The sequence below is a fragment of the Aulostomus chinensis genome, chromosome 19 (assembly GCF_037954235.1).
Source record: "Aulostomus chinensis isolate RoL2024-O1b breed Wild chromosome 19, RoL_Achi_v1.0, whole genome shotgun sequence".
NCBI lineage: Eukaryota > Metazoa > Chordata > Actinopteri > Syngnathiformes > Aulostomidae > Aulostomus > Aulostomus chinensis.
The window spans coordinates 1144341-1167533 of NC_141338.1; the positions used below are offsets into that span (position 1 = coordinate 1144341).

The window sequence follows — 23193 nt, forward strand, 5'->3', positions numbered from 1 at the left end:
AATTTCCTCGTTTATTCTGCAGGAACTTCTTGCTCATTGTCAGGAACAACCCGAGCGTCTCCAGGAAGCCGTCCACTCGCTTCAGGTGAAGGAAACGATGACATCCGAAAAGGTTGGTTCTTAATCTAGAAAAATCAAACCAATGAACATTTTTCGAGTCACCACAGCAGCAATGTGGCTCATTTTGAAGTGACACTACGGCCCAGTTACCCAACTTTTAGGGGTCGAAGGTTAAATAAACAAACTCGCACCTTTGACAACTGTTTGTAGTGGCTAACAAAACATCGATCACTTGCAGTGTCGTGAGATTTAACAATAAAAACATCGATTTTTCTGTCAACAATCAGAAAGCAGCTAATGCAAAATAAGTTTTTAATAGTTTAATAAGGGCTAAAACAGTCACATCGTCCATAAACTGCTGGAAAATGAGCCCAGGGTGTCTGGGGTGAGTGTTGCTGACTCAAGGGTGGTGTTGGTGGAGCAGTCACCGACTCTCAGCAGTCGCTCTGCCACTGATGTGAGTTCGTACGCTGTTACTCAGATTCACAAGTAGGCTGCGATTATAAACTCCGTTCTTTATTGCCAAAAACCTTCACCGTCATGTGATCTCCTTCAGAAAAGCAGATACAGTGGTGGAAGTCGGTAAGGTTTAAGAAAGACAGTTTATTCAGCACTGGGTAGCAGCGAGGGGCAAAGGTCAAGGGTCACATGGGAGAGAGGCTCTGGAGTGAGTGGTTACTGCTGAATGCGGCGGATGGACTGGATCTGAGGGGTCTGGCAGTGGGAGCCAAACTCCCTGAAGTGTTTGTACTCTCCACAGTGACGATCACACTCCATGATATACTGGTATCCACGGTAACCAGGGAACTGGTAGCACACGAAGCTGTTGAGACATCACAACGTCAGAGAGGGAAGTTGCAAAAGACTCTTATGAAACCATGCGGGATTATTTCTGAACAGAGAATATGAGACGGAGCGAGGGAGCTTAAGCGTAGGAGGGGGACTCACGCTCCAGACTGGATCCTGAGAGAGCCCACTTCATTGTTGCACCAGCCCATGGCCTGGAGGGAGGGATAATCGTCGCTGAGCTCGCCCTTACGGCCCAGGAAGTTCTCACGCTCAAAGATCGTCATACGACACTCTCTGTGGTTCTGCAGCGGGACGACAGGAACACAAGAACAAATTCCTCACACGCGTTGTTTATCTGGTCATTCCAGTTCTGGCTGACAGTCCCGCAATGATCTCATTGGGGGACCGACTATTTCCAGCTCCGGACCCCAGAGATGAGGTGATGCTGCTCAACATAGACTTCCCTCCAGAGTTTCATCCGAGCCTCAGAATCATCCAGTCTTTACTGACCCTACATGCAATTCTGTTTACAAGCTTGGTTTGTAGGAGTCATCCCAGTTAGCAAACAATTATCCTTCTGATTTACACATCTTTTTTAAAAGAAAAATATCATCATTTTCAATTTTTAAGCAATTTACAAATCCTCTTTTTCTACTGAGCTGGTTTGAATCGGATCTTGTGAGATCAAAGGTTTCTTCACTCCTACTTCTCTCTTTGTAAGTTTCTTTTCTTCCAATTCTCTCATTTATTTCAAAAATATGGAAGAAGTTCCTGAGTAACTGAACCAGAACCTACCTGGAGATGTGAAAGACCACTGAAAAAACCTAATAAGAGAATTTACAACAATGTAAACAAATGTGAATCAGCGTGAAGCCCGCTAACGCTGTCACTGCCTCAGGAACTGAATGGATTTAAAAGACAAGGAAAACTGAATGTGTATTTCTTAAAAGTTTATATTTAATGGATTGTTTTGACAAATTTGTGTGGTCGCCAGTTCGACTCTTCTTTTCTTTTCTTAATGTCCTCATCAACTTTTTTCCGAAACAATTAGCTGCTCGTCTTTCTTGTAAATGTGAGGAACGAGACAAAAGTAGGATGTTAGCCTCAAACTCAGCAATACGATATATGATAAGAAATATGATGAAAATGACATATTTGTGTCAGGTCAGTGCTGCGTTGGACTCCCTTGCATTCATATAAACACAAATTCTGAGTAAACACTGGAAGGGAACGTAAACCAGCGCTGCTTCCAGGGAACTTACAGCACAGGCGATGGGTCTGAAGGAGGTCAGCCTCTCGATGTGGTAGGCGTTGCTTCCTCCGAAAGCATCACACTGGGGGTACTCTCCCCTCTCCAGGACGAACTGCTGCCCCTGGTAGGAGGCGTGCTCGTAGCCCACCCAGCTGGGGGGGGGGGGGGGGGGGGGAGCTTCATCAATCATCATCATCATCATCATCATCATCATCATCATCATCATCACTGCACGTCTGTGTCTCCTCAAACTAAATCGATGAAGCTCAAACTATCTGACATCATGAAACTTCCTCAGTTTTTTCACGACTTCTCTGACACGTTCTTGGTGCTCAAAGGTGATCTGTGGGTTACCCCTCAGTTAAAGGTTGCAGCCAAAAATGTTAATGAGGTTAGGTTTTTGTAGGAAAATGCCGGGGGGGTGAAACGTTGTGTGGATGAAGCTGAACGGGTGAGTGAGTGAACGTTAGAATGGAGAAAAGAACAAAGTGAAGTTTGGGTGTGCTGGAACTGTCACTTCAGGAGCCTCGACCTCCTCAGCTGATGAATCCCATGAACCACCGCTTCAGGTGCGGAACCAGTTCCCTAACCTGTTATGTTGAAATATGCAGATGAGGGACTACCAGGATCAACGGGAATCTGAAGTAAATTAACTCTGGGTTTTGAGGGTTTTCTGTCCCCTGTGGAAGTAAAGTGTGTGTTCAGTCCTGCTGATGACGAGTCCTGTTCTCAGCCATATTGTGTTTTATGAGTGTGGCGGCGGGGGTGCATTCTCTGCTCCTCTCGGTGGATGTAAAACCTCTCTGTGTGCGTTTACTCACGCTCCACTCTCCACCCTGAGGGAGCGCACGGTCTCGAAGCCAAACTCCATCACGTTGCAGCACTCAGAGGTGAATTCATGGCGGCGGCCCTGGAAGCACTCCTCATCAAAAACAATGATCTGTAGGAGACACACGAGGAGGTCAGGTGGTGGAGTTTCAAATCTTTACTTCAATTTTCATGTTAAATTCGTATCAACTCAGAAAAGGCTGGTTCTGCTCTCAGCTCAGAGACCCAAGCAGCATCGTCGCCCCAGAAACTACAAATCCCACGTGTGAGGAGCCTCCGGAGAGGGGATGTATGATGCACCGGTGCTGCGTCTGCACACTCACCTTCCAGTGGCCGGAGAACTTGGTGCAATGGTGAGTCATCTTGTCTGGAAGGAAAATATGGTTGAAACGGCGCCACAGCGACAGGACGGCTGATCACACTCAACAAGTTTGGGTGACAAAGGTGGACGGACGCCACCGCCAGCGCAGCCGGCTAACGCCTCATCCCCAGCCAATAGTTCTGTGAAAGTGGAGCGTCTGATGTGCTGCTCTACAGGCGTGTTCAATGACCCATGGAACTGTGTGTTTTAGAAGGTTGACACGCCGCCAACATGGCGGCGTGGAGCCTGACTGACTGAAAGAGTCTATTTATAGTTCCGACAAAGAATGAAGAGGGTCCAGTTGTGCTACCCACCCTATCTCTGTCTCTTATTCTGCCCACTTCCTCCGGGCCGCTGTGGCTCTTTATCTCACACACTGGGTGCAGTGGCGGCATCTGGGGCCCGGAGCCCGGCGGCTCCTGTGGTGTTTGGTTAGGGACGGATGTGTGTGTGAATTTCGGGGGCCGCCTGGTCGGCTGCGCTGGTGGGGCGAGGGACAGAGACTCACCTTGCTTTGATGCTCTTAGGTTGTCCTGCCGTGAGAGTGAGACGAGCCACGCGCCCCCACCCTTTTAAAGCCTCCCCTGGCAGGGGGCCATGCTGAAAGCCCCGGCTCAGCAGCAGGGAGGGGCCAGGCTTTGTGCACCGTGACAAAAGCGTGGTTAATCTGTGGAGGGGCAGAAGTGCAGACACCACATTATCAGTCTGTAGGTGGACGTGGAGGAATATATGGCACAGGTGGGCGGGGGGGCTACACCTTGTTGTTATTTATTTGAGCTGCTGGAGGCTACAAATGACAACAATCAGGATCCATTTATGGATCTGCAGGGAGATAAGATGATACGATAGGATCATATTTATGTGAGTGTATATATGCACACTACACACACGGATTATGCATATATACGTGTGTGTGCATGTGTGTGTGTGTGCGATGTGGTGTTGTATATGTGTCAAGTGGTTTTGTTCACCAGAGCTGATTTACTGATTCAATCACCACAATCACATGGAACAATCCCATTGGCTGCTGGGGGAGGAACCAGGAGATGACCACTTCCTGTTGGACTACAAACACACCTCATCCCTGACATGCTAACTTTCAGTTGGACTACAAAAACGCATCATCCCTGCAACCCTTTACTGACACGTAGCTAACATTTAGCTCGCCACATTGGCTAATGTTACATGTAGGTCAATTCTTCATCAGTGCTCTGACACAGTCAAAGGAAACACAGCACAACTTCCTGTGTAGGCCACTGTTTCAGAGCAGAGAAGAAGAATTGATTTCCTGTTTGTGATATGAATCAGCGCTCAGTTTAGCAAACAGTTGGGGAAAACCCCCGTGTCCTGTTTGCAGATGTCTGCAGTGGCTGTCCTTTTAGCCACATGAGGGTTTCTGATACTGACATAAGAAATATAAGTCCTCTAGCTGAAGCTGGCATTTTTAGTCCCCCCCCCCCCCCCGTTCTTAACACTTATTGATCAGGTGACTAATCTGACTCATACAGTATAGGCAGGTGCCCCGATGGATATCTACACCAGAGAACACAGGCAGCACGAAGCCAGACGCAGCAGCTGATGTGTCACTGGAGCTTTTGGAGGAAACGATTGCACAAATATAAACAGAATGAAGGAAGTTATTCAGGCGGCCTTCTGGTGAAGCAACACTTTGCCCGACACTCTGGAACCTCCTGGTGGGCTCGGCTGAAGATAAATGAGCTCTGTGGAGAATTTCTAACCAACGACCGTTGAATGAATTTCAACACAGCCGTCACATCAGGTTCTTTATCAGTGTCATAGCCCTTTGATGCAGATAAGATACAGTTAAACGAGTGTGTGTGTGTGTGTGTGTGTGTGTGTGTTTTACTTCCTGTGAGCTGATCATCTGCAGAGCCTGACTGCTGCTGAGTTTTCAGGACTGGTACTGACATCAGTGATTTAAACCAGCAGATATCGATATCCAGCAGGTTTTTCTTTGTACATTCGCTCTGAACTCTGTCAGCACTCTCCAGTCGCCTTTCCCTGCTTTCCTGATCACCCTCCTGTCACCTGTAGCGTTACAGGACTGGTGAGTTTTACCAGTGGGGGCCCATAAACACCCCACGTGTCAAGAGAAGGCCAGACTTTCAGAACACAGCTACTTTTAGTGGGAGCCTCTTATTGTCTATCGTCCTCAGAGCTGGACAAAAGACAGAACCCCACGCTAGTTAGCTTAGCACAATGAATGGAAGTGGGTGGGAAGTGTTAGCTGTTTGGGTTACCTTGGGGCAAGTTGATGACTTTTGACAGAGCTAGGCTAACACTTCCCACTCACTGCCGTTCACTACATTAAGCTACTGGGTCTCAGCTCCTTAATCTCAGCGAATGATGCACAATGGGAGACCGAATTTCTCCAAAAATGTCTTCAGGAATTTAACTTTTGTAAATGCAGCGATGAAATTGTTCAGTCAGGAGCTCGTACCAAACTGACTGGTGTCACCTGACCTTTTAACAACCTTTACTCCAGCAGCGGATGCTACCAAATCCCTACCAAGCGAAAAACATGGACTCAAATGGAAACTAAACGCAGTCCTGTCTCATCTCAAATATGGATCAATGTAACTGATTGATGCTGCTTGAAGTCCAGACCTCAAACTCCCATCATGCACGCTGACATCTGCCTGCTAGCTAACAGTTATCCAGTGAACTGCAACAGGTTCATGTTAGCGCTCTAATTTCTAATCTCAGTTTTTCTGACCTGCTTGAGATGAACACCAGCACAAAAATAAGTGGAAGAAGGAGCTTCGCAAGCACAGATGTACACGTGCAGGAATGGGACGTTAGCACGAGAAGATAGCTTGCTAGCTTGTCCTCCACCATGAGATGTTATCGTCATCATAGGACACATAATAGTCCTGAAAAGTGTTTGACTCCACACACACGTAGCTGGCGGTTCTGCATCCTTGAAGCAGTTCAAGAGATCATTTTGAATCAGTGGCAGCCATATTGGTCTTTGCTGATGATGTCGCCACACTGCACGAGGAAGAAGTTAGCCTCCAAGGATTTCTGACAGGAAACTGCCTTCTGACCGAAACTCAGGGAATGATTCACTGAAGACTAACATCTGCAGCCGATGACCAGTGTGCTGTTTCTCAATCGTTGAGAGAAAGCAGAGATCAATAACATGCTGTGCTAATTGGTTGACGGTAGTTAGCTGTCAGCAAGCAAAGGTCAAGAGGTCAGCGAGATCCGTACATGTCCAGCTATACTGATGGAAGCAGCCGAAAATCTATCTATCTCCATGTCAATATATATATATATATATATATATATATATATATATATATATATATATATATATATATATATATATATATATATATATATATATATACATATATTTATATATATATATGTGTGTGTGTGTGTGCGTGTGTGTGTACACATATATACATATATGTGCACATATATACATATATGTACACATATATACATGTATGTACACGTATATACATGTATGTACACGTGTATACATATATATTTATATATGTATACACACACACACAGCACTGGCCCACATTCATCCACCTGCAGAGGCCTCCTGAGATCCCAGCATCAGGACTGAGAGGGTGGATTGCTAGAAAGACAAGGGGAGAGTCCAGGAGCGTCAATAATCCTGAGGTTTCTCCCTCCTGGGAGTTCCAGTAAAACCACTGGGTTTTGTGTCTATGAACAAAAGGGCACAGGGTCGGTAAGATTGGACGCCTCCTCTTCAACAGCAGATTCTTCAACCAAATATTTGGTCGTTGAGGAGCGAGAGGTCACTGGGAATATTTCTGTCCAGGTACTCGGAGTTCTAGGCGCAGGATCGCTTTTGTTCCAAGAATCAGTTCTATCTTCATCCACTAAGGCTCTTCCCAGAACCTGGTTTATGTCGGCTGTATAAATCCACAGCTGAAAAATAGTCCCCCCAATACAGGGTTTACTCCTGCTTGAGTAGGAAAGGCCAACGTGTCCTGCAGCTTCTGTTAGTGACTGAAGTTTTTCATGGGATTTGTTGAAGAAAAAAACAAGAAATCCTGTATTGTGATGAAGGGTGTGGGTCGCACTGACCTTCGCTGCTGACCATCAAGATCCTCTAGGAGCCATCCTCATATCCCAGTGGACGTTTGTGCCAAATCTGAAGAAATTCTCTCAGGTTTTCCTTGACAAACACACTGGAAACCCCTCCAAGCCACGGCCTTCAGCAGCGCCAAGGCTTCCACGCGTCCAATCCTTTGATGAATCGCCAACTAAAACCCTCCAACACCAACTAATATCGATTAATAGAAGTGTGTTGCTAGTTTTTTAGTTTGGGTTGTTTTTTTGTTGTTGTTGTTGTTTGTTTTTTAAGTTTCAGTTAACTTGAGACCAGAGCTCTAACCCAGCATCGCTCAACCGAGATCCTGCTGTCAATACTGAACTGGTGATACTTGAGTCCCAGCAACTCACTCACTGTCAGAATCCCCAACAAAGATGAGATGACAACAAATTCCCTCAAAAACCGACGAGAAAAAAAATAACGGACAAAAAGTTCCCTCCAGAAAGGGAGACTCAAAGAATTTAAATCCAGGTGAAATTTAATTGTTCATCGTTTTGAGGAGGATTTACCAGGATAAAAGTGTAAGAATACAAAAATGACAGATTAAATCAGGACTCACTTCATCTGATTCGCCTAAAAATTAAAGTAAAATCTCCAGGGAAGTTTGATATCCTGCAGATTATAATCACTCAGATTACACAGCAGGATTAGTTCACACCTAATCTGCACATATCAAACACTTTAATCCTGCTTCCATAGTAGAAATAATCTCATTTGAAGGCACATAATCCAGTTATAATCTGACTGTAATCTGAGAATTATCGTCATCAACAGCGACACCTCTGACGACCAGGGAGGAGAGACGCTTGTTTACACGCTGCATAAATAAAACTTTGGAGCTAAAGTTGAATTCAAAGGCAATATTCTGGATAGTCAGATGCTTTCTGCTCATCAAGCTGCAGGATGGCTGACATTTCCCAGAAGGTTCATCGCCACGAGCCCCAAACCCTGATATTGGATAGCGGTTCCACACTTAAAGGACACACCAGCTTTTAGAGTAAGTCTCTTGTTGTCCAGCGTCCCCAGAATGAGGCAAGAAGACAGAGCCCCTCCTTTAGGGAGCTGAGACCCAGGCTAGTTAGCTTAGCACAATGACTGGTAGTGGGTGGGAAGTGTTAGCGTAGCTCCTTCTCTGCCTGCATTAATATCAGGAGGGTTGTGTGTAACCTTGGTGATGAATACCAGTTTAACATGAGGAGGCGTTGTAGTGGTAGAATCAGACACGTAGCCGGAACTACTTTCCTGACTGGGAGCAGTGATTTGACGCAGCACCTCCAAAGCTCCACTGGAACTTGGGTCAACAGAACCAAAGGTTTGTTGAGGACTAGAAGAGCGACTGCTGCTACTGATGATGAGGAGGAGGAGGATTCCTGCTGGACACACCAGCATCCTGGACCTGAGCTAGCTGATGCTAACACTTCCACCCACTACCAGCCATTGGGCTAAGCTAACTAGCCTGGACCTGAGCTAGCTGATGCTAACACTTCCCACCCACTACCAGCCATTGGGCGAAGCTAACAAGCCTGGACCTGAGCTAGCTGATGCTAACACTTCCCACCCACTACCAGCCAATGGGCTAAGCTAACTAGCCTGGACCTGAGCTAACTGACGCTCACACTTCCCACCCACTACCAGCTCTCTGCACAACCTGCTCAGCACCAATAGTCAGCAACTAGCTGGTGAACTTAGCCAAGCATTTACCCGCTTAGGATTCAGCCCCCCCCCCCCCCCCCCCCGTTTGTAGAGAATGAAAATAGAGATGGAAGAGAGTGAATAGTGAACACACAATTTGATTAATGGATGTTTACGCCCAAGTCTCACTTGCATTTAAAACAGTAAAACCAGTGAATGTGACTGACTGACTAGCATTAGCGTGTTACCTGCGTACATCAGCGGGTCCTAGCACGACCTTCAGCCCCGGCCAATGTAAGTGTAGTTCTTAACCTCCACACAGACCGGCTAGTTGCTTCAAGGCTTTATGCTAAGCTAAGCTTACCACCTCTTCAGACTGTTTTGTCCAGGAAGGAGACGTATTAAGAACATCTCCTGAAATGCTGAACCACTTGTCTTTTAATGCAAAGCAGTGTAATGCTGCTTTGAAGGCTTGTGCTTAATTTCAATTCCATAAATGAAAAAAACCCAAACATTGAATACTTTTTTAGCAGGTGCCTGCTTCCGATCAGAGGCTGCTCAGCCAGTTTGTTCCTGGTGTCAGAGCTCAAGTAGATGGAGTATTTTTGTGTTCCTGTGTAGGTGACAGAGAGAGGGGATTACCTCTTTGTGCCCTCCCCACCTTTGTATCCCTTCTCTGGACATGCAACCCATGCTTACAGCCCCACCCCACCAACACACCAGAGAATGCCTTGCTCAGTGGTTTCTTTTGATAGTAAAATGCTTACAGGCAGGCCAGAGGGGCCAGCGTGGTTTCTAGGCTATGCGATGACCCGGTGGCTTTGGCGCAGGCCGACTGTGATGACGAGAGGCTTTCTATTGTGCAGTGAGCCTCGACGTTTGGCCTTTGCCAGGGTATAAAAGCTTGGGGAGAGCGTTGAAGGGACCAGCACGAGCCAGCCTCCCTCACACGGCACTGCAAGCTATACTAACGCAGGTAAGGACACACAGACGCAGACATACACCACAACACCCACCATCAACCACACCCAGGAAGCCCCCTCAGCCTGGGGAAAGACCCAGCAGGGCCCAAATGAGCCTGCAAGCTTGTGTTTTAGTCCCAAACACCTTTTGGATTAAAAAAATAACACCCCTGTGAGAATGTCAACACCTCGACGACTACTTCACTCTATTATCCTGACACTTCCATGTCTCCCACCCAGACTCTCCTGAAGCCCCTCACCATGTCTCAGACTGCCAAGTCCGCCTCCAGCCAGGGCACCGATGCCAAGGACAAGGGAGCCCCGGCTCCTGCTGCCTCCAGCAAGGCCACCAAGACCGGAGAGCCCAGCCTGGGATCCTTCAGAGTGAGTCACCGCAGCCTCTTCCTCCTCACATCCGCACGCGTTTGTTTTAAGTGGTTGATTTGACCCAACTGCAAAAACACGTCTGCCAACATTTGCACTTAACCGCTGATGCTGGGAGACACACACACACACACACACACACACACACACACACACACACACACACACACACGTGAGGCGGTAGAGTGACACGCTGAGGTGCGGTAAACTTTCTCCCTCTTACATTTGTGACTCTGGAGCACGAAGCCCTGAAGGCGCTGTGGGTGGCGGTTGACCTCGCTGTCTTCTGTTTGATGAGTGAAGCATAAACAAGGATGGAGGTGGAAGTGCATTTTTGGAAGTTGTTAAAATTGTATTTAAAATTTTTTTAAATTAAAAACAAGACAAAAATAAAAGTTTGCGGTAAATTTTTGGTGTCAAAATAGGAGGAGGAAGAATCTCTCAGTGAGTTTGATGAGTCGTTCTTGTAGACAGTGGCAAAGAGTACAAGTACTTGTTGTGTCCAGCTGTTACTTCTGCATTACTGTGGAACTGTAACTAAGATTGCGGGCGGGGGGGAACTGTTAGAGCGTTGATCCGTTCACGGCTGCAACTGCAGGCCTTTCCTCTGGACAAAAATCTGAAAATGTTTTCACTTCAAGCAGAACCTCCAAAACCACTGAAGCACCCTGAACGCGCGTCGGCCCCTGGCTGGAGATGTTCCCTGCCGAGAGTTGTGACACAGTTTCAGTGGAAAAAAAGTTTCACTGCATAAAGATTGAATATAAAATTTATCTATGAAGAAAATGTGTGCTTTGCATAGCTGCTCGTCTTTGATGGTCTTTCATTTGCAGAGAAACAGTAAAAAAACAAAACCCATCAAACTAGAAACAATGAAAGAACGTGATGGAAATACTAAAGCTGGGCTCTGTTCTGTTGTTCCTTTCATGGAGGTGGCGTTCACTCCCACAGGGCTTCTAACGCTCGCACATGAGGAACCCAGCTAGAATAACCCCGTTCCCAGTCGGAACTGGTGTGGTGACATTCCTACGATAGTTGTGGACAATCACGATGAGTTCTTCAAGGGTTCCTTCAGGGAACATTCAGCGTGTCCTAGGAAGGTTTAGGGAATTTTTCAGGGGGAGAAAAACGGGACGTGGCTGCTACGTTGCTTCAGGTGTGGCTTCACACAGGGAGGCTCAGGGGGCCTGGGATTTTGAGCTGAGGGGCCTTTTTACTCTTAAAAGTCCTGGGGGAAATGTTTTCATGTCGTTTTTTTAGAACCACATGGGAACAGTTTTTGTTTGTATCCTAAAAATCCTCTTTGTCATGTTACAATGTGACTGTACATACAATCAGAACACGCCAAGGGTTCAAGGATGTCCGCAACAGTCTGGACTCCCAGAGAACCGCCGGAGTTTGTGACGTAGGTTCCAGACGCCGGGGGAGCCTGGAGGCCCGGGGTGTCGGCGTGTTGCTCCAGAGTAACGTGTGCTGTCTCGGTCTGCAGATCATGCTGTTCGACCAGGAGAACTTCCAGGGCAGGATGATCGAGGTCCAGAATGAGTGTATGAACGTGTGTGACCGTGGCATCGACAAAGTGCGTAGTATCATTGTGGAGAGCGGCCCGTAAGTCACCCTCCTCCAGCCAGACCACCTCTCACTCACCCCCCCCCCCGTGCCGTCCCTCTAATTGTTCTGTCTTGTCTCTTCCTCCTGTGCCCCTCCTGTGCCTGGCGGCGCCCCTCCTCCAGCTTCGTCGCCTTCGAGCAGACGAACCTCCGCGGGGAGATGTTCATCATGGAGAAGGGCGAGTATCCTCGCTGGGACACCTGGAGCAACTCCTACCGCAGCGACTGCCTCATGTCCCTCAGGCCCATCCGCATGGTACGAGCTGCACTCACGCTCTGTGGCCTCACTGGCGCCACCAGGCCGCCATTCTTATTATTACAGGCTGGGCTGTTGCCGCCACACACGCAGGTAACCACGCCTCTCACCTGACTGGGACTTGACCGGAAGCAGTTTGTTAGAGAACTGAGGGTGGATGTTTTCTTCATGCGTGATGGAACCTCTGCAGGTCTCAGGTCACTTTGATGGCTCAAGGTTCTGGTCTGTTTTCGTCGTTGTTGCTCCACCTAGAACCAACACCTCGGTCCAGTCCGGTCCGGTCTGGGTGAACGTTAGCTTGCGTCTCATTCTGATGTGCCGCTTCAGCCGTGTAGACAATGGTGCTGCTGGATCCCTGAGCAGGCCGGGCCCGCTCGGTTCTTCACGGGGAGCGAGTCAGTGGGGGGAGAGGAAGAATGTTCCACACGCTCCAACCAGAACCCCCCCCCCCCGTGACCTCAGAGCCTCCGGCTCGAGAGGTTTTAGGGTAGAACCTGCAGAACCTTTCACACCAGCGAGCCGGAGGGGAAGTGTTGTCATTGGCAGGTTCTCAGTACGGCAGCAGGACGCCGTGACGTGGGTTGACCAGTGAAGCCATCATGCATCCATGATGAAGCACACGAGTATTAATTCTCACGACAGCATGCGGCGTAGTACCTAGGTAGTTTTTGCTGTTATACTTGAAGTATTTTCATCGGCCACAACTTCTACAGCTGCTGAAAAAAAAGAGCCGTCAGTTTAAAATGGAGTACGTAGTGGTTGCCACGGCAACGACAGGGGTTCCGCTCACAACCCTCTCTACTAGAGGGAGTTTGTTTATCTGCAGATGCTAAAATCTTCCCTTCGTTTATCATAAATCATCGTTTTTGATTCGTTGATATTCTGCCGCGTCATCTCTGCAGTGACGTAGTTTCTCCCAGATCCCACGCCAACAACCAGGAATAACCTGACAAGTGCAGCTTCACACATCAACACTGCCCTGATTTCTGCCTGCAGGACAGCATGGAGCACAAGATCTGCCTGTATGAGCTCTCTGACTTCAAGGGCAACAAGATGGAGATCCAGGAGGACGACGTGCCCACCCTCTGGGCGCATGGCTTCTGTGACAGAGTGGGCAGCGTGAGGGTGCCAGGAGGATCGTAAGTACTCCCACCTTCACAGTTCGTGGCTGAGAGTGAGGACAGACTCTGTCCCGGAGTCTGAGGCACACCTCTCAGCTCGCCTTCCACCCACACAGCAAGTGGACGCGCTGTACTACAAATATTTGTTTACTGTTTTTTCCTTTTTTGATTGCTTCAGAGGAAGCCGCAGGCCTCTGGAGTTCCACCACAATGTGGTTGTTCATAAAAAAAAAGGATGACATGTCATCACAAGGCTGGAAGCTGATTGGTCGGCGTCTTGTTTGCTGAAAAATGTGTATATTTAGCAGGAATGTTTCTTGACATTTTATGATTTCTGGGAGCAGCTCTGGGGTTCCTTGATCCCTCTGCTTTTTTGGAACTGAAGTGTGGGAAAGAACCAACACCTCTCCACCAAATCTCTTTTAGGCCATCTACAACCACTAGAACCTTTTTAAAGACCTCCATAAAATCTCTCATCACTTCTAGAACCCCCTTAAAAGGACCCAAAGAACTCGGTGAGTGGTCAGGTTGCTAGATTATCAATGACCCCTGGAACCCCTGAAAGACCCCTGGAACTTCTTCGGTGGGCACCTGAAGCTCATGGACGACCACAAATGTTCCTAAATCTCTCTAGATTGAAGGTCAGGACTTAAAAAAAAAAAACAGAACCTCCCAAATGACCATTAGAACCTTTTAAATGATCCTTAGAACTCTTCAACAACAGCAAGACCTCCTATACTATGTGTAGAACCTCCTCAATGACCCCTAGAACCTCTTGAAGAACTGGAGAACCTCCTAACACAGAGGTTCTCAAACATTCTGGCCTGCTCGGGGTCGGGGTGATGCCCACAGGGCCGCGTGTGAGGGGCCGTTGCTCTGTTTGGACCTTCGCCGCGTTTGGGTTCGGGACATTGAGAGGTTCGAGCCTCCAGTTGTTCCTGTCCTCACGTGTTCTTTGTTTTCTCTGAACTTAGATTTAATTTTCTAGCTGCTTATTTTACCTTAAATTTAGCGTCTAGTTGTCTTCTACTTCCATTTGTGCTTTTCAGTTTTTAGGTCATTTTAAAAAAAAAAGTGATACTTCATAAAAATGCTGTCAAGCGTTAAGTACAAGCGTCAATAAAGTATTCCTCATTTTGCTGAGGAACCGGGGAACGTTGCTCTGCTCTGGTTCTCCAGGGAGAAGTGTGTCAGGGTCTCACAGCTCCTCTGGTGGCTGATTTTAGAACCGGTTCCAAAGCTGAACTCAGGAGGGCAGTCCACTAGTGGGGCACCCGCCTGCCCTAAAGGCTGCGGAAATGTGCTGAAGGAGGTCTGCTTGCTGGTCCAGAGTCCAGGTTTAGGTCAAGGGGGGCCAGCTTTCATGGTTATGACCCTTTGACTGTGGAAAATCCTCCTGTGAGCTGAAACCGTTTCTGTGTGGATGCGCATTTTAAAGACTGTGCCTGATCAGCAGTCCTGTGCTCCCATCTCGGCTCGGCTGAGCCGGTTTACACTGGTTTACACTGGTTTACACTGGTTTACACTGGTTTACACTGGTTTATTCTTTCAACCAGATTCGTTCTCATAGTTTGACGGGGTGATGTGTCTGCATGTCCCTCCTCTGAGGTCTTCTTGGTATCTTTTTGTTCGGTTCTCTCTGGTGTTCTTCGTGGTTGTTCATCAGGGAAGTTCCCTGTGTTGGGATGCACCAGCCGATCGGCAGCTGTAATGGACACTGTCACGATGACTCGTCCTGCAAACCACGGCGTTAATCCGACTCGTCCTACGTTGGTTGTAAGCGTAAATCCAACCAGGCGAATGTCGGCGCAGGTGGAGGTCATGAAGCTGCAGCGCTCCTCAGCTCCAGGGAGCCTCCACCCTCAGTCCTCTCCAGTGTCTGTCAGCTCAGGATGTCCCAGTCGGTGCGTCCCTGCTGTTCTCATTCCAACTCTTCTGTCCGGGTCTGCGTCTTCCTCGCACGGCTCAATCCACCTCTTCTAACTAGCAACATCAACCAGTGGCGTGGAGCTGAAAACGCTCTCCACCCATACGCTTGCGTATACAGTATGATTGTATATGTTCTCCGTGTTGTGTCGTCTGACGTTCTAAAGCTCAGGCACCTTTGGACTCACCCTCCCCTCCTCGTCCTTCCCTGTCTGTCAGGTGGGTGGGTTACCAGTACCCTGGATACAGAGGCTACCAGTACCTGTTTGAGTGCGGTGACTACAGACACTACAACGACTTCTCTGCCATCCAGCCCCAGATCCAGTCCATGCGTCGCATCAGGGATATGCAGTTCCACCAGAGAGGCTGCTTCAACCTCACCTCTGCCAGCAAGTGAACGCCACCTGCTGGCCGTCTGGTGCAGCTTTTTATTTCTCCAAACACCCGATCCTTTCCTGAACCTCCACCATCATCGCTCCATCCCAAAGGAAAGACAGAATGAGTATTACACTGAACAACCTTAACTGACTTTTTATGGTGCTAAAAAATAAACATGTTGTGAAAAACCTCAAACATCCCTGGCTGGATTACCTTTATTGATTCTGCAGAAAATCACTCAGGAGTTTGGAGAATATTCTTGTAGGAGCTGATGACCTTTACATGACCTCCAGTGGCGGAACCGGTCACCTTCTGCCGTACACACGTAAACATGTTAAAGTCGAACCACATTCATTCAATCGCATATGATTTTAAAACTCCTGCCCGTTTGGGGGAAACATTTTTACCTAAATTAATGACACAGTTACCTTTATATCATATTCACAGTATTTTAGTGAAGAGGTTTGTACTACGTTAGAACAAATGTAATAATTTCCAAATAATTTTGAAACAATAAAATGTGGCTAAAAGAATCCGTAATCAGTTAATTAAATTATCTTATCAAATAAGATTAGGTTAAAGGATTTTGTATGTTTTTTTTGTTTACATGAATTGAGATATATAAATACTGTAAATGAATAAAATTAATATGCAATAAAATGCACAAGAAAGTACAATCATTGCATCCAATTGGGTATCCAGGTCCAGTTTATGACATATTCTCTGTGTATTACTTGAATTAAACCCCTTTCACTTTGATTGTTAATAAATATTTTCATGTAAACGATGATCAGATGTATTTATTTTTTTCAAAGCAGTTGTTCCCATAGCAACCAGAAGGCGAGGCACTTACACGCTCTGTGGTTGATTCAGGGTATCAAGCGGTTGGGTTTATAATAAAAATTAGTCTCGAAGTTCACGCACCAGTGACAGAAAAGAACCAGTGGAAAATGAACGCGGGTGGAGACGTCATTGGTTTGAAAGAGTCAGTATTTGTAGGTGATTTCAACCGTCAGCGCATTCCTGGAATGCGTTTGACGCGTTGACGTCATGTCGTGTTAATTTGGGTCACGTGCTGCCTACCTGGATTCCCGAAAAAAAAAACATTAGTTTTTACTCCTTCCACGACAGTAACTTCACTGCAAATTCTGATCCCGGGACAAAAGCAGATGTAACGAAAACACGTTAACATAACTGTTGAAGACACACCTGTGATTGTTCCTCTTCCTTCTCTTCTTCTTCTTCTCTCAAACCTGCTGTATATTCTTCTCGTCCGCATACGTCATTAAGCTAGTTGTAACAATTCCGATTGTACGTAAACGCAACGGTGCGCTTCATAACACCGCGCTTACAGGTCCGTACGGCGGCTGAAGCCCGAGCCGGGAGGACGGAACCATGGCTGCGCTCTTTAAAGCGAGGAAAGGTGCGAGCATTTGCAGAAAAACGCGAAAGGCTAAAACAGAAAGTATCGGGCTCCCCACCGGGCTGCTAGCTTGATTCGGTGCGTGTGTGTTGGTACAGCCTTACTGCACATACCGAGTTAGCTTAGTCTGTGTGCCGGTGAAGCTAACATTTCTGATGTTATCTGAATATTTAAAATAACTGATAAGTTGGCTAATGAACCGATACTATTGATCACCTTTGGCTATCGACTCATCCCGGTGACACCAGGGTTGCCGAGGGATTCCTCCAGTTAGCATCTCGGCTAAGAGTTAAGTAAGGTTGAATTGGCCGGCAGGCTGCGGTCAAATTAACCAAACCAGTGACGTCACCACTAATTTTCAATTAAGTCAACAAGGTCAGCTTGTTGCTGCCTGGACGAAAGCGACTCGTTGTGTTTTTGAGAGTTGTAAAGGTGACAGTGACGTGACCTTTCACCTACATAGCGGCGGAAGCTAAGCTAAGCTAAGCTAAGCTAACTCAACCCAGTCAGCTCCTCGCCGGTATTTCTGCCTCTGTTCCTCTCATGCAGGCTCGTGTGGCAGAAACATAATAGGAGAAATGTTACAAGTAACTCGAATGTTAAGGTTGTGAGAGCGTGTGTGAAAATATTGTAGTTAAATAAACATTTCAGTTTATCTTAAAGGGACAGAGCTCCTTGATCAACAGAACCAAACTATGTTATAACAAAAGATTATTTCAGTGTTGTTAAGAAATACTGAGATTGTTTGACTCGACATCAGACCTTTTGAAGTAAAAGACGAGCACAGGCAGAGGTGGACGTGAGCTTTATGTGTGGAATACAACACATTTCATAACAGTTGTCGTCCTCTGTAGACGCTGCTGGAACTTCTTAAATTCCCCCTGTGTGGGATTAATAAAGTAGTTTTAGTCTTATTAACAATCGTTGACAACGAAGTGTTCCAACGTGTCTGAGGATGGACAGAAGAGTTGACCTGAATGGTCCCTGGAGTCAGTTCTTCTGAGCCCACCAGCTGAAACCTGCTCCCACTGATGAAAGTGGCAGGACAAGTTCTGATTATCTTGTGGCCACCATTTCATCAAATAATTGGAATAATTCATATTTCATAGCCTCAAAATAACTGAATTAAGAGGAAAACTTTTATCTCGCCACATAACCCTCCTCTCATTTTCCCTCTCTGGCCCCTCCAGGCCTCCGTAGCTCTACAGGCGTTCATCTGGTAATCAGATGTTATTGTGACCCTGTGGTGGGGCTGAAGACCAGGACCTGGGGGGGCTGGAACATTGCTGATGTTTGTGTGTAAAACGGTTGTGACCGCTCGCTAGACCGCGCGACTACAGCACGCCGTCTCTCTCTGCAGCTTTCGCCGCGGCGCTCAGCGCTTGTCGGAGTATGACGCAGCTCGCGGAGCTGCCTGAGATGCATCAGATCCTGAGACAGACCTGCAGGGACTACGCTGACCGAGAACTGGCCCCCATCGCCGCCAAACTCGACAGAGAGCATTTGTACCCGGCCAGACAGGTACACACACACACACACACACACACACACACAGATGCTTGATGAAGCATGTCATGTGACCCTTTCCTGTGAACACTCAGATTGAGGAGCTGGGGGCGATGGGCGTCCTGGCCATGGAGGTCCCCGAGGAGCTGGGTGGGGCCGGGATGGACTACCTGGCCTACAGCCTGGCCGTGGAGGAGATCAGCCGAGGCTGCGCCAGCACCGGAGTGGTGGTTTCCGTTAACAACGTGGGTAGCGCCGGTCCGCGTGGAGCTCGCTGCTCGGTGGTTTCTGGTTGGTTGAGCTGCTCTCTCCCTGTTCGCAGTCTCTCTACATCGGACCCATCCTGAAGTTTGGCAGCGACGAGCAGAAGCAGCAGTGGATCACGCCGTTCACCACCGGGCAGAAGGTGGGCTGCTTCGCCCTCAGCGAGCCAGGTGATGATTAACGACGCTCGCATGTGTGTGTGACACCAGAGAGGCGCTAAAAAACCAGGAACTCCAAAACTGCTTTGCACTTTGATCCGTGTTTCCCAACCCCTGCCTCGGGGCCCTTTAGGGGGCCATAAAAATGCTTCTAAATCAAAGCTCCGTTTTTTTTTAAACTCAAGTGTTTTTTGGAAAGTGAATCTTTAACTGATGATATTGGTTGAAATGTTCGGAAGGCAGATTTCCAAGTGACGTCACTCTGAGATGCTCAGTTTGCCGCCAGCTGCTAACAGCTGGGTTTTGGCAAAAAATGGAGATAAATATTTTAGTAGGCGCCTGCCAGATGACGCGTTCGCACAGGAGGGATGGATGGTTGGTTGAGTCTCTAGCTGAGTGTCCGGCGTCGATCCCAGCATCATCCGTGGATCTTGACGCCTCAAGATCTGATCCCACCGTCTGGAACCAGGATGAATTTGATGTGAGATGTTTGATCTGGATCTCAGGGAACGGCAGTGACGCGGGCGCCGCCTCCACAGTGGCCCGTCAGGAGGGAGACGAGTGGGTGCTGAACGGAACCAAAGCCTGGATCACCAACAGTTGGGACGCCTCTGCCACCATTGTGTTCGCCACCACAGATAAGAAGCTGAAGCACAAGGTGCGTCGCTGCTCGTCTTCACGCTCCCTCGTTTGTCGGGCGCTGAGACCAACAATCCTCTCGCCGTTTCGTTCCAGGGTATCAGTGCCTTCTGGATCCCAATGCCCCACCCGGGACTCTCCTTGGGCAAAAAAGAAGACAAGCTGGGCATCAGGGCTTCTTCTACGGCCAACATCATCCTGGAGGACTGCAGGATACCGCTGGGCAACATGCTGGGTCCTCGCGGCGCCGGCTTCAAAATCGCCATGGTAACATGTTGGTGTGACATTTTTTGTTGGTATGAGTGTTGAGCTCCAGTTCCTGTTCCTCCAGGGCTGGTGGTCCAGCTAAGGTTCTCTTTGTCCCACACAGCAAACCCTGGACAGCGGCCGGATCGGGATCGCGGCTCAGGCCCTCGGTATCGCTCAGGCGGCTCTGGACTGTGCTGCAGACTACGCACACAAACGCAACGCCTTCGGAGCGCCAATCGGCAAGCTGCAGGCCATACAGGTAACGCCTTCAGCACCTGGAGATAAGCAGCTGTTGGCTAACGAGCTGTTTCCTCTGCCCCCTGGTGTCAGGTATCGGGTATTGCAGTTGTTGGGACTGTTGAGTTGTTATTGATCATTGTCCACCCACTGTTGCTGGTCTAGTTCAAACTGGCGGACATGGCGGTGGCGTTGGAGAGCGCTCGGCTGCTTACCTGGAAGGCTTCGCTTCTCCGAGACGCAAAGAAACCCTTCAGTAAGGTACGCAGTCGCCCCCGCGCCGCCTGTCCCACATCATTTATTTAGAATTTTAAGACTCGACCTCCACCTTTGTCCGACAGGAAGCCGCCATGGCCAAACTCGCAGCATCTGAAGCTGCCACATTCTGCTCACATCAGGTAAGAAGCCAACCCGGTTCCGGGCCGCTGGACTCGTCCTCGTAGCTCCAGCTTTTATTCTGTCTGTTTTCGTTTGGATTTAGGCGATCCAGGTTCTGGGGGGGATGGGTTACGTGACGGACATGCCTGCTGAGAGGCACTACCGCGACGCTCGCATCACCGAGATCTACGAGGGCACCAGTGAGATCCAGCGGCTGGTGATCGCCGGCCAGGTACTGAAGGAGTACCAAGTTTAGACCCGACTCCTGTCAGGGCCTTTGCTTCGGCCTGGGCGTCAGGAGAGACGCCGCCATGACAGATGAGCCCGCTGTTCTGTTCATGGATGAGATTCCACCACCGGAGGGCCGTCCCACTACCCCCCATGATTGCGGCGTTTTTGATTGATAGATTTCAGTCGATGGTTTGGTCACGGCAAGAAAGCAACTCGCCGTCGTCAGAGTGAGTCGATGACCAACAGTCGACTTCAGTCTGCACATGAAAACTAAAACCAGCAAAACAGTTTGAGGAGCCAAACGGACAACGAGTCATCAAAGAGAGCCAGGAGGAAGCGAAACCGCGGGAAAGTCTCCAAACCGGAGCGTCGCGTTTGATGGCAGCGCCGCTTTGACAGAATTTCTTAAGTTGGATAAAAGCTTGTAAAAATGAAAAGTGAGGTTTGAAGCCTAATTAGAACTCGTTAGTAGAAAAGCACCAACGGTTGTGCCAATTAATTTTGTTATGAATAAAAACTTCCAGTTCAGAGTTTTCGTCTCAGGTGAACGGACCCAGGACAGGTGATCAGATGCTGATGGTTGATCGCTGGCGTGAACAAGGCGACGCGGTTCTCATCAAGCAGAATGTGAACATTTAACGGCGTGGGTCTGAAGATCTGCTCCACTTCGCCGGTCGTGGCTGCGTCTCCTGTTGGAGGGTGTCCTGAACAAGACGCCGCCGCGGTCTGCGGGTCCTGTCAGCTGAGCGGGTCGAAGCATCAGCTCAACTACCTGGGAGCTTTTCTACGTATGAAGGTTGATGACTTGGCACAATTATTGTTGTTAGAATTATTCGCTTTACTCAGAAACTCAAATCAAAGTGTGGCGTCGCTTCCCTCTCGGCTCCCCAGCAGGGAGCCACCTGCTGTCCTGGACGTGTCCGTGTTTGCCGGGTAACCAGGAATTTATCACCCATGGAGACGTGACACAGGAAGTTTGTCCCGCCTCCGGCATCAACTCTCCATCGCTCGTCTAGGGTCTGCAGGTTTAGTTCAGATTGCTCTTAGCGGCACGCCTCCGTCCTGGTGGATGGCGGGAGGAAGTGGCGCCGCTACAGACCATGAAGGTGTGCTGGAGTAGGACGGGTCTGGAGGAGCACCCTGATGATTGTTGACCGTCACCAAGCTTGAATCCATGAGCTGAGTTTCTTTATTAGGAGCTGGTTTCACTCTCGTTGACCACATGGACGCTTTCATCTCCCGTCACGCCTTAAAGCAGGAGGAAGCAACATGACGAGAGAAGGTTTGACCAGCAGAGGGCGACATGGTGCCTCGTGTCTCTGCTTCCCTCCTCAGGTGCTGTCTACCTGGTCGATGTTGTAGGATCGCGTGTGAACTCCTCAGACTCCGGTGGGAGTCTTCAACTGTATCTGTGGAGTACAGAGCTCTCGTGCCTCAAGTACTTGTACATATTCTACTGTAATATATCATGTGACATGGAATAAAACACACTTTTAACTCTTTGAAGCCTTTTAGTTTAATATTTGATGAAAGGAGTCAGAGACCATCAGCTGATCTTAAACCTGTCGCCATCCTCTCTTCCTCTCTCTAGACTGACCGCTAACGACATGGTGGCGCTGAGACGATCACTCGTTAAAAAAATCCACCGTTGTGGCCTCCATTTTTGGAAGTAGTTGTAGTACTGCGTGACTTTAAGGTATTTATGAGAGTATTAATATGTAACAGGTCAGTCAGTAATGGAGCTGAAGTTTTCCCAGGATGTCTACAGGAGGACTCACTGGTGTGTGTGTGTGTGTGTGTTGATCCATGTGAGGGTCCTAATTGCTCCCCATCCAAACGTCCTGTTGCTGCTGCTAATGATGATTTTCATTGTTCAAATGGGCCTCTTGTGCTCCAGCGCCCCTTGGGCACATGAACGCACCGTGGGGGGGGGGCGATGACATCACATCACATTTTGGCTCCCCCTTGTTTCCTCTACGTCAGATGAGAACAAGCAATTTTGCTTTTTCGGCAGCTGATGAGGTTCTGACCATCTGAGTCTGGCGGCCATGTTTGGATTTGATTTGAGCTCATTTCAAATGCAGAAAGAAAAAAGACCAGTGGACACATGGAGGACAAAACCAGGACACCGTGTGACCCCCCGCCCCCCCTATCTTATGGAACTGAACCACTAGACAAACCCTTCACTGTCTCACCCTCAGCAGTGACATTTGCTTCTAGTAGCTTCTAGTACCCGCTGGTACTGGACCAGCTGGTACTGCATCTGTCCTTAGGTTCTCTGTGTTTGGACGGGGATTCGCTCGTCCAGCCTCATCGTCCTGTGTCTGCACCTCTGGGTCCAGGTCTCCTCCTTGATGATGATCCTGTTTGGACCAGAATCACCAAACTCACCTGTCAAGAACCAACACACACGCGTGCAAAAAGGTGTT

At 48.4% G+C, this 23193-nt stretch overlaps 3 protein-coding genes and 1 long non-coding RNA gene across 6 annotated transcripts; 2 read left to right on the forward strand and 2 right to left on the reverse strand.

Annotated features, from left to right (window-relative positions):
* The first annotated feature begins 96 nt into the window (after nt 1–96).
* crybb1 (crystallin, beta B1) lies at nt 97–16402 on the forward strand. The gene is made up of 7 exons (XM_086187391.1): nt 97–112; nt 9909–10018; nt 10245–10388; nt 11878–11996; nt 12122–12254; nt 13251–13393; nt 15521–16402. Exons 3-7 carry the CDS (start codon nt 10266–10268, stop codon nt 15696–15698), a joined length of 696 nt encoding a protein of 231 aa, XP_086043517.1. The 5' UTR covers nt 97–112; nt 9909–10018; nt 10245–10265; the 3' UTR covers nt 15699–16402.
* cryba4 (crystallin, beta A4) lies at nt 644–3912 on the reverse strand. The gene is made up of 6 exons (XM_086187393.1): nt 3799–3912; nt 3253–3296; nt 2923–3041; nt 2112–2253; nt 1009–1151; nt 644–883 (listed from the first exon to the last, which is right to left on the reverse strand). Exons 2-6 carry the CDS (start codon nt 3289–3291, stop codon nt 736–738), a joined length of 591 nt encoding a protein of 196 aa, XP_086043519.1. The 5' UTR covers nt 3292–3296; nt 3799–3912; the 3' UTR covers nt 644–735.
* Nucleotides 10660–16671, reverse strand: LOC147243558 (uncharacterized). Of its 2 annotated transcripts, XR_015110396.1 has the most exons (4): nt 16533–16671; nt 15893–15991; nt 15490–15776; nt 10660–11091 (listed from the first exon to the last, which is right to left on the reverse strand). It is a non-coding gene; the product is annotated as an uncharacterized LOC147243558 (long non-coding RNA). The 2 variants fall into 2 exon arrangements; XR_015110395.1 differs by lacking the exon at nt 10660–11091 and having other exon boundaries at nt 12058–15776.
* A 278-nt stretch (nt 16672–16949) lies between these two features.
* Nucleotides 16950–22266, forward strand: acads (acyl-CoA dehydrogenase short chain). Of its 2 annotated transcripts, none has more exons than XM_086187388.1 (10): nt 16950–17102; nt 18463–18623; nt 18704–18853; nt 18931–19042; nt 19537–19688; nt 19766–19936; nt 20040–20177; nt 20321–20416; nt 20497–20553; nt 20637–22266. In XM_086187388.1, exons 1-10 carry the CDS (start codon nt 17075–17077, stop codon nt 20787–20789), a joined length of 1218 nt encoding a protein of 405 aa, XP_086043514.1. In that variant the 5' UTR covers nt 16950–17074; the 3' UTR covers nt 20790–22266. The 2 variants fall into 2 exon arrangements, with proteins under 2 accessions (XP_086043514.1, XP_086043515.1); XM_086187389.1 differs by having other exon boundaries at nt 17064–17180.
* Nucleotides 22267–23193: the final 927 nt, after the last annotated feature.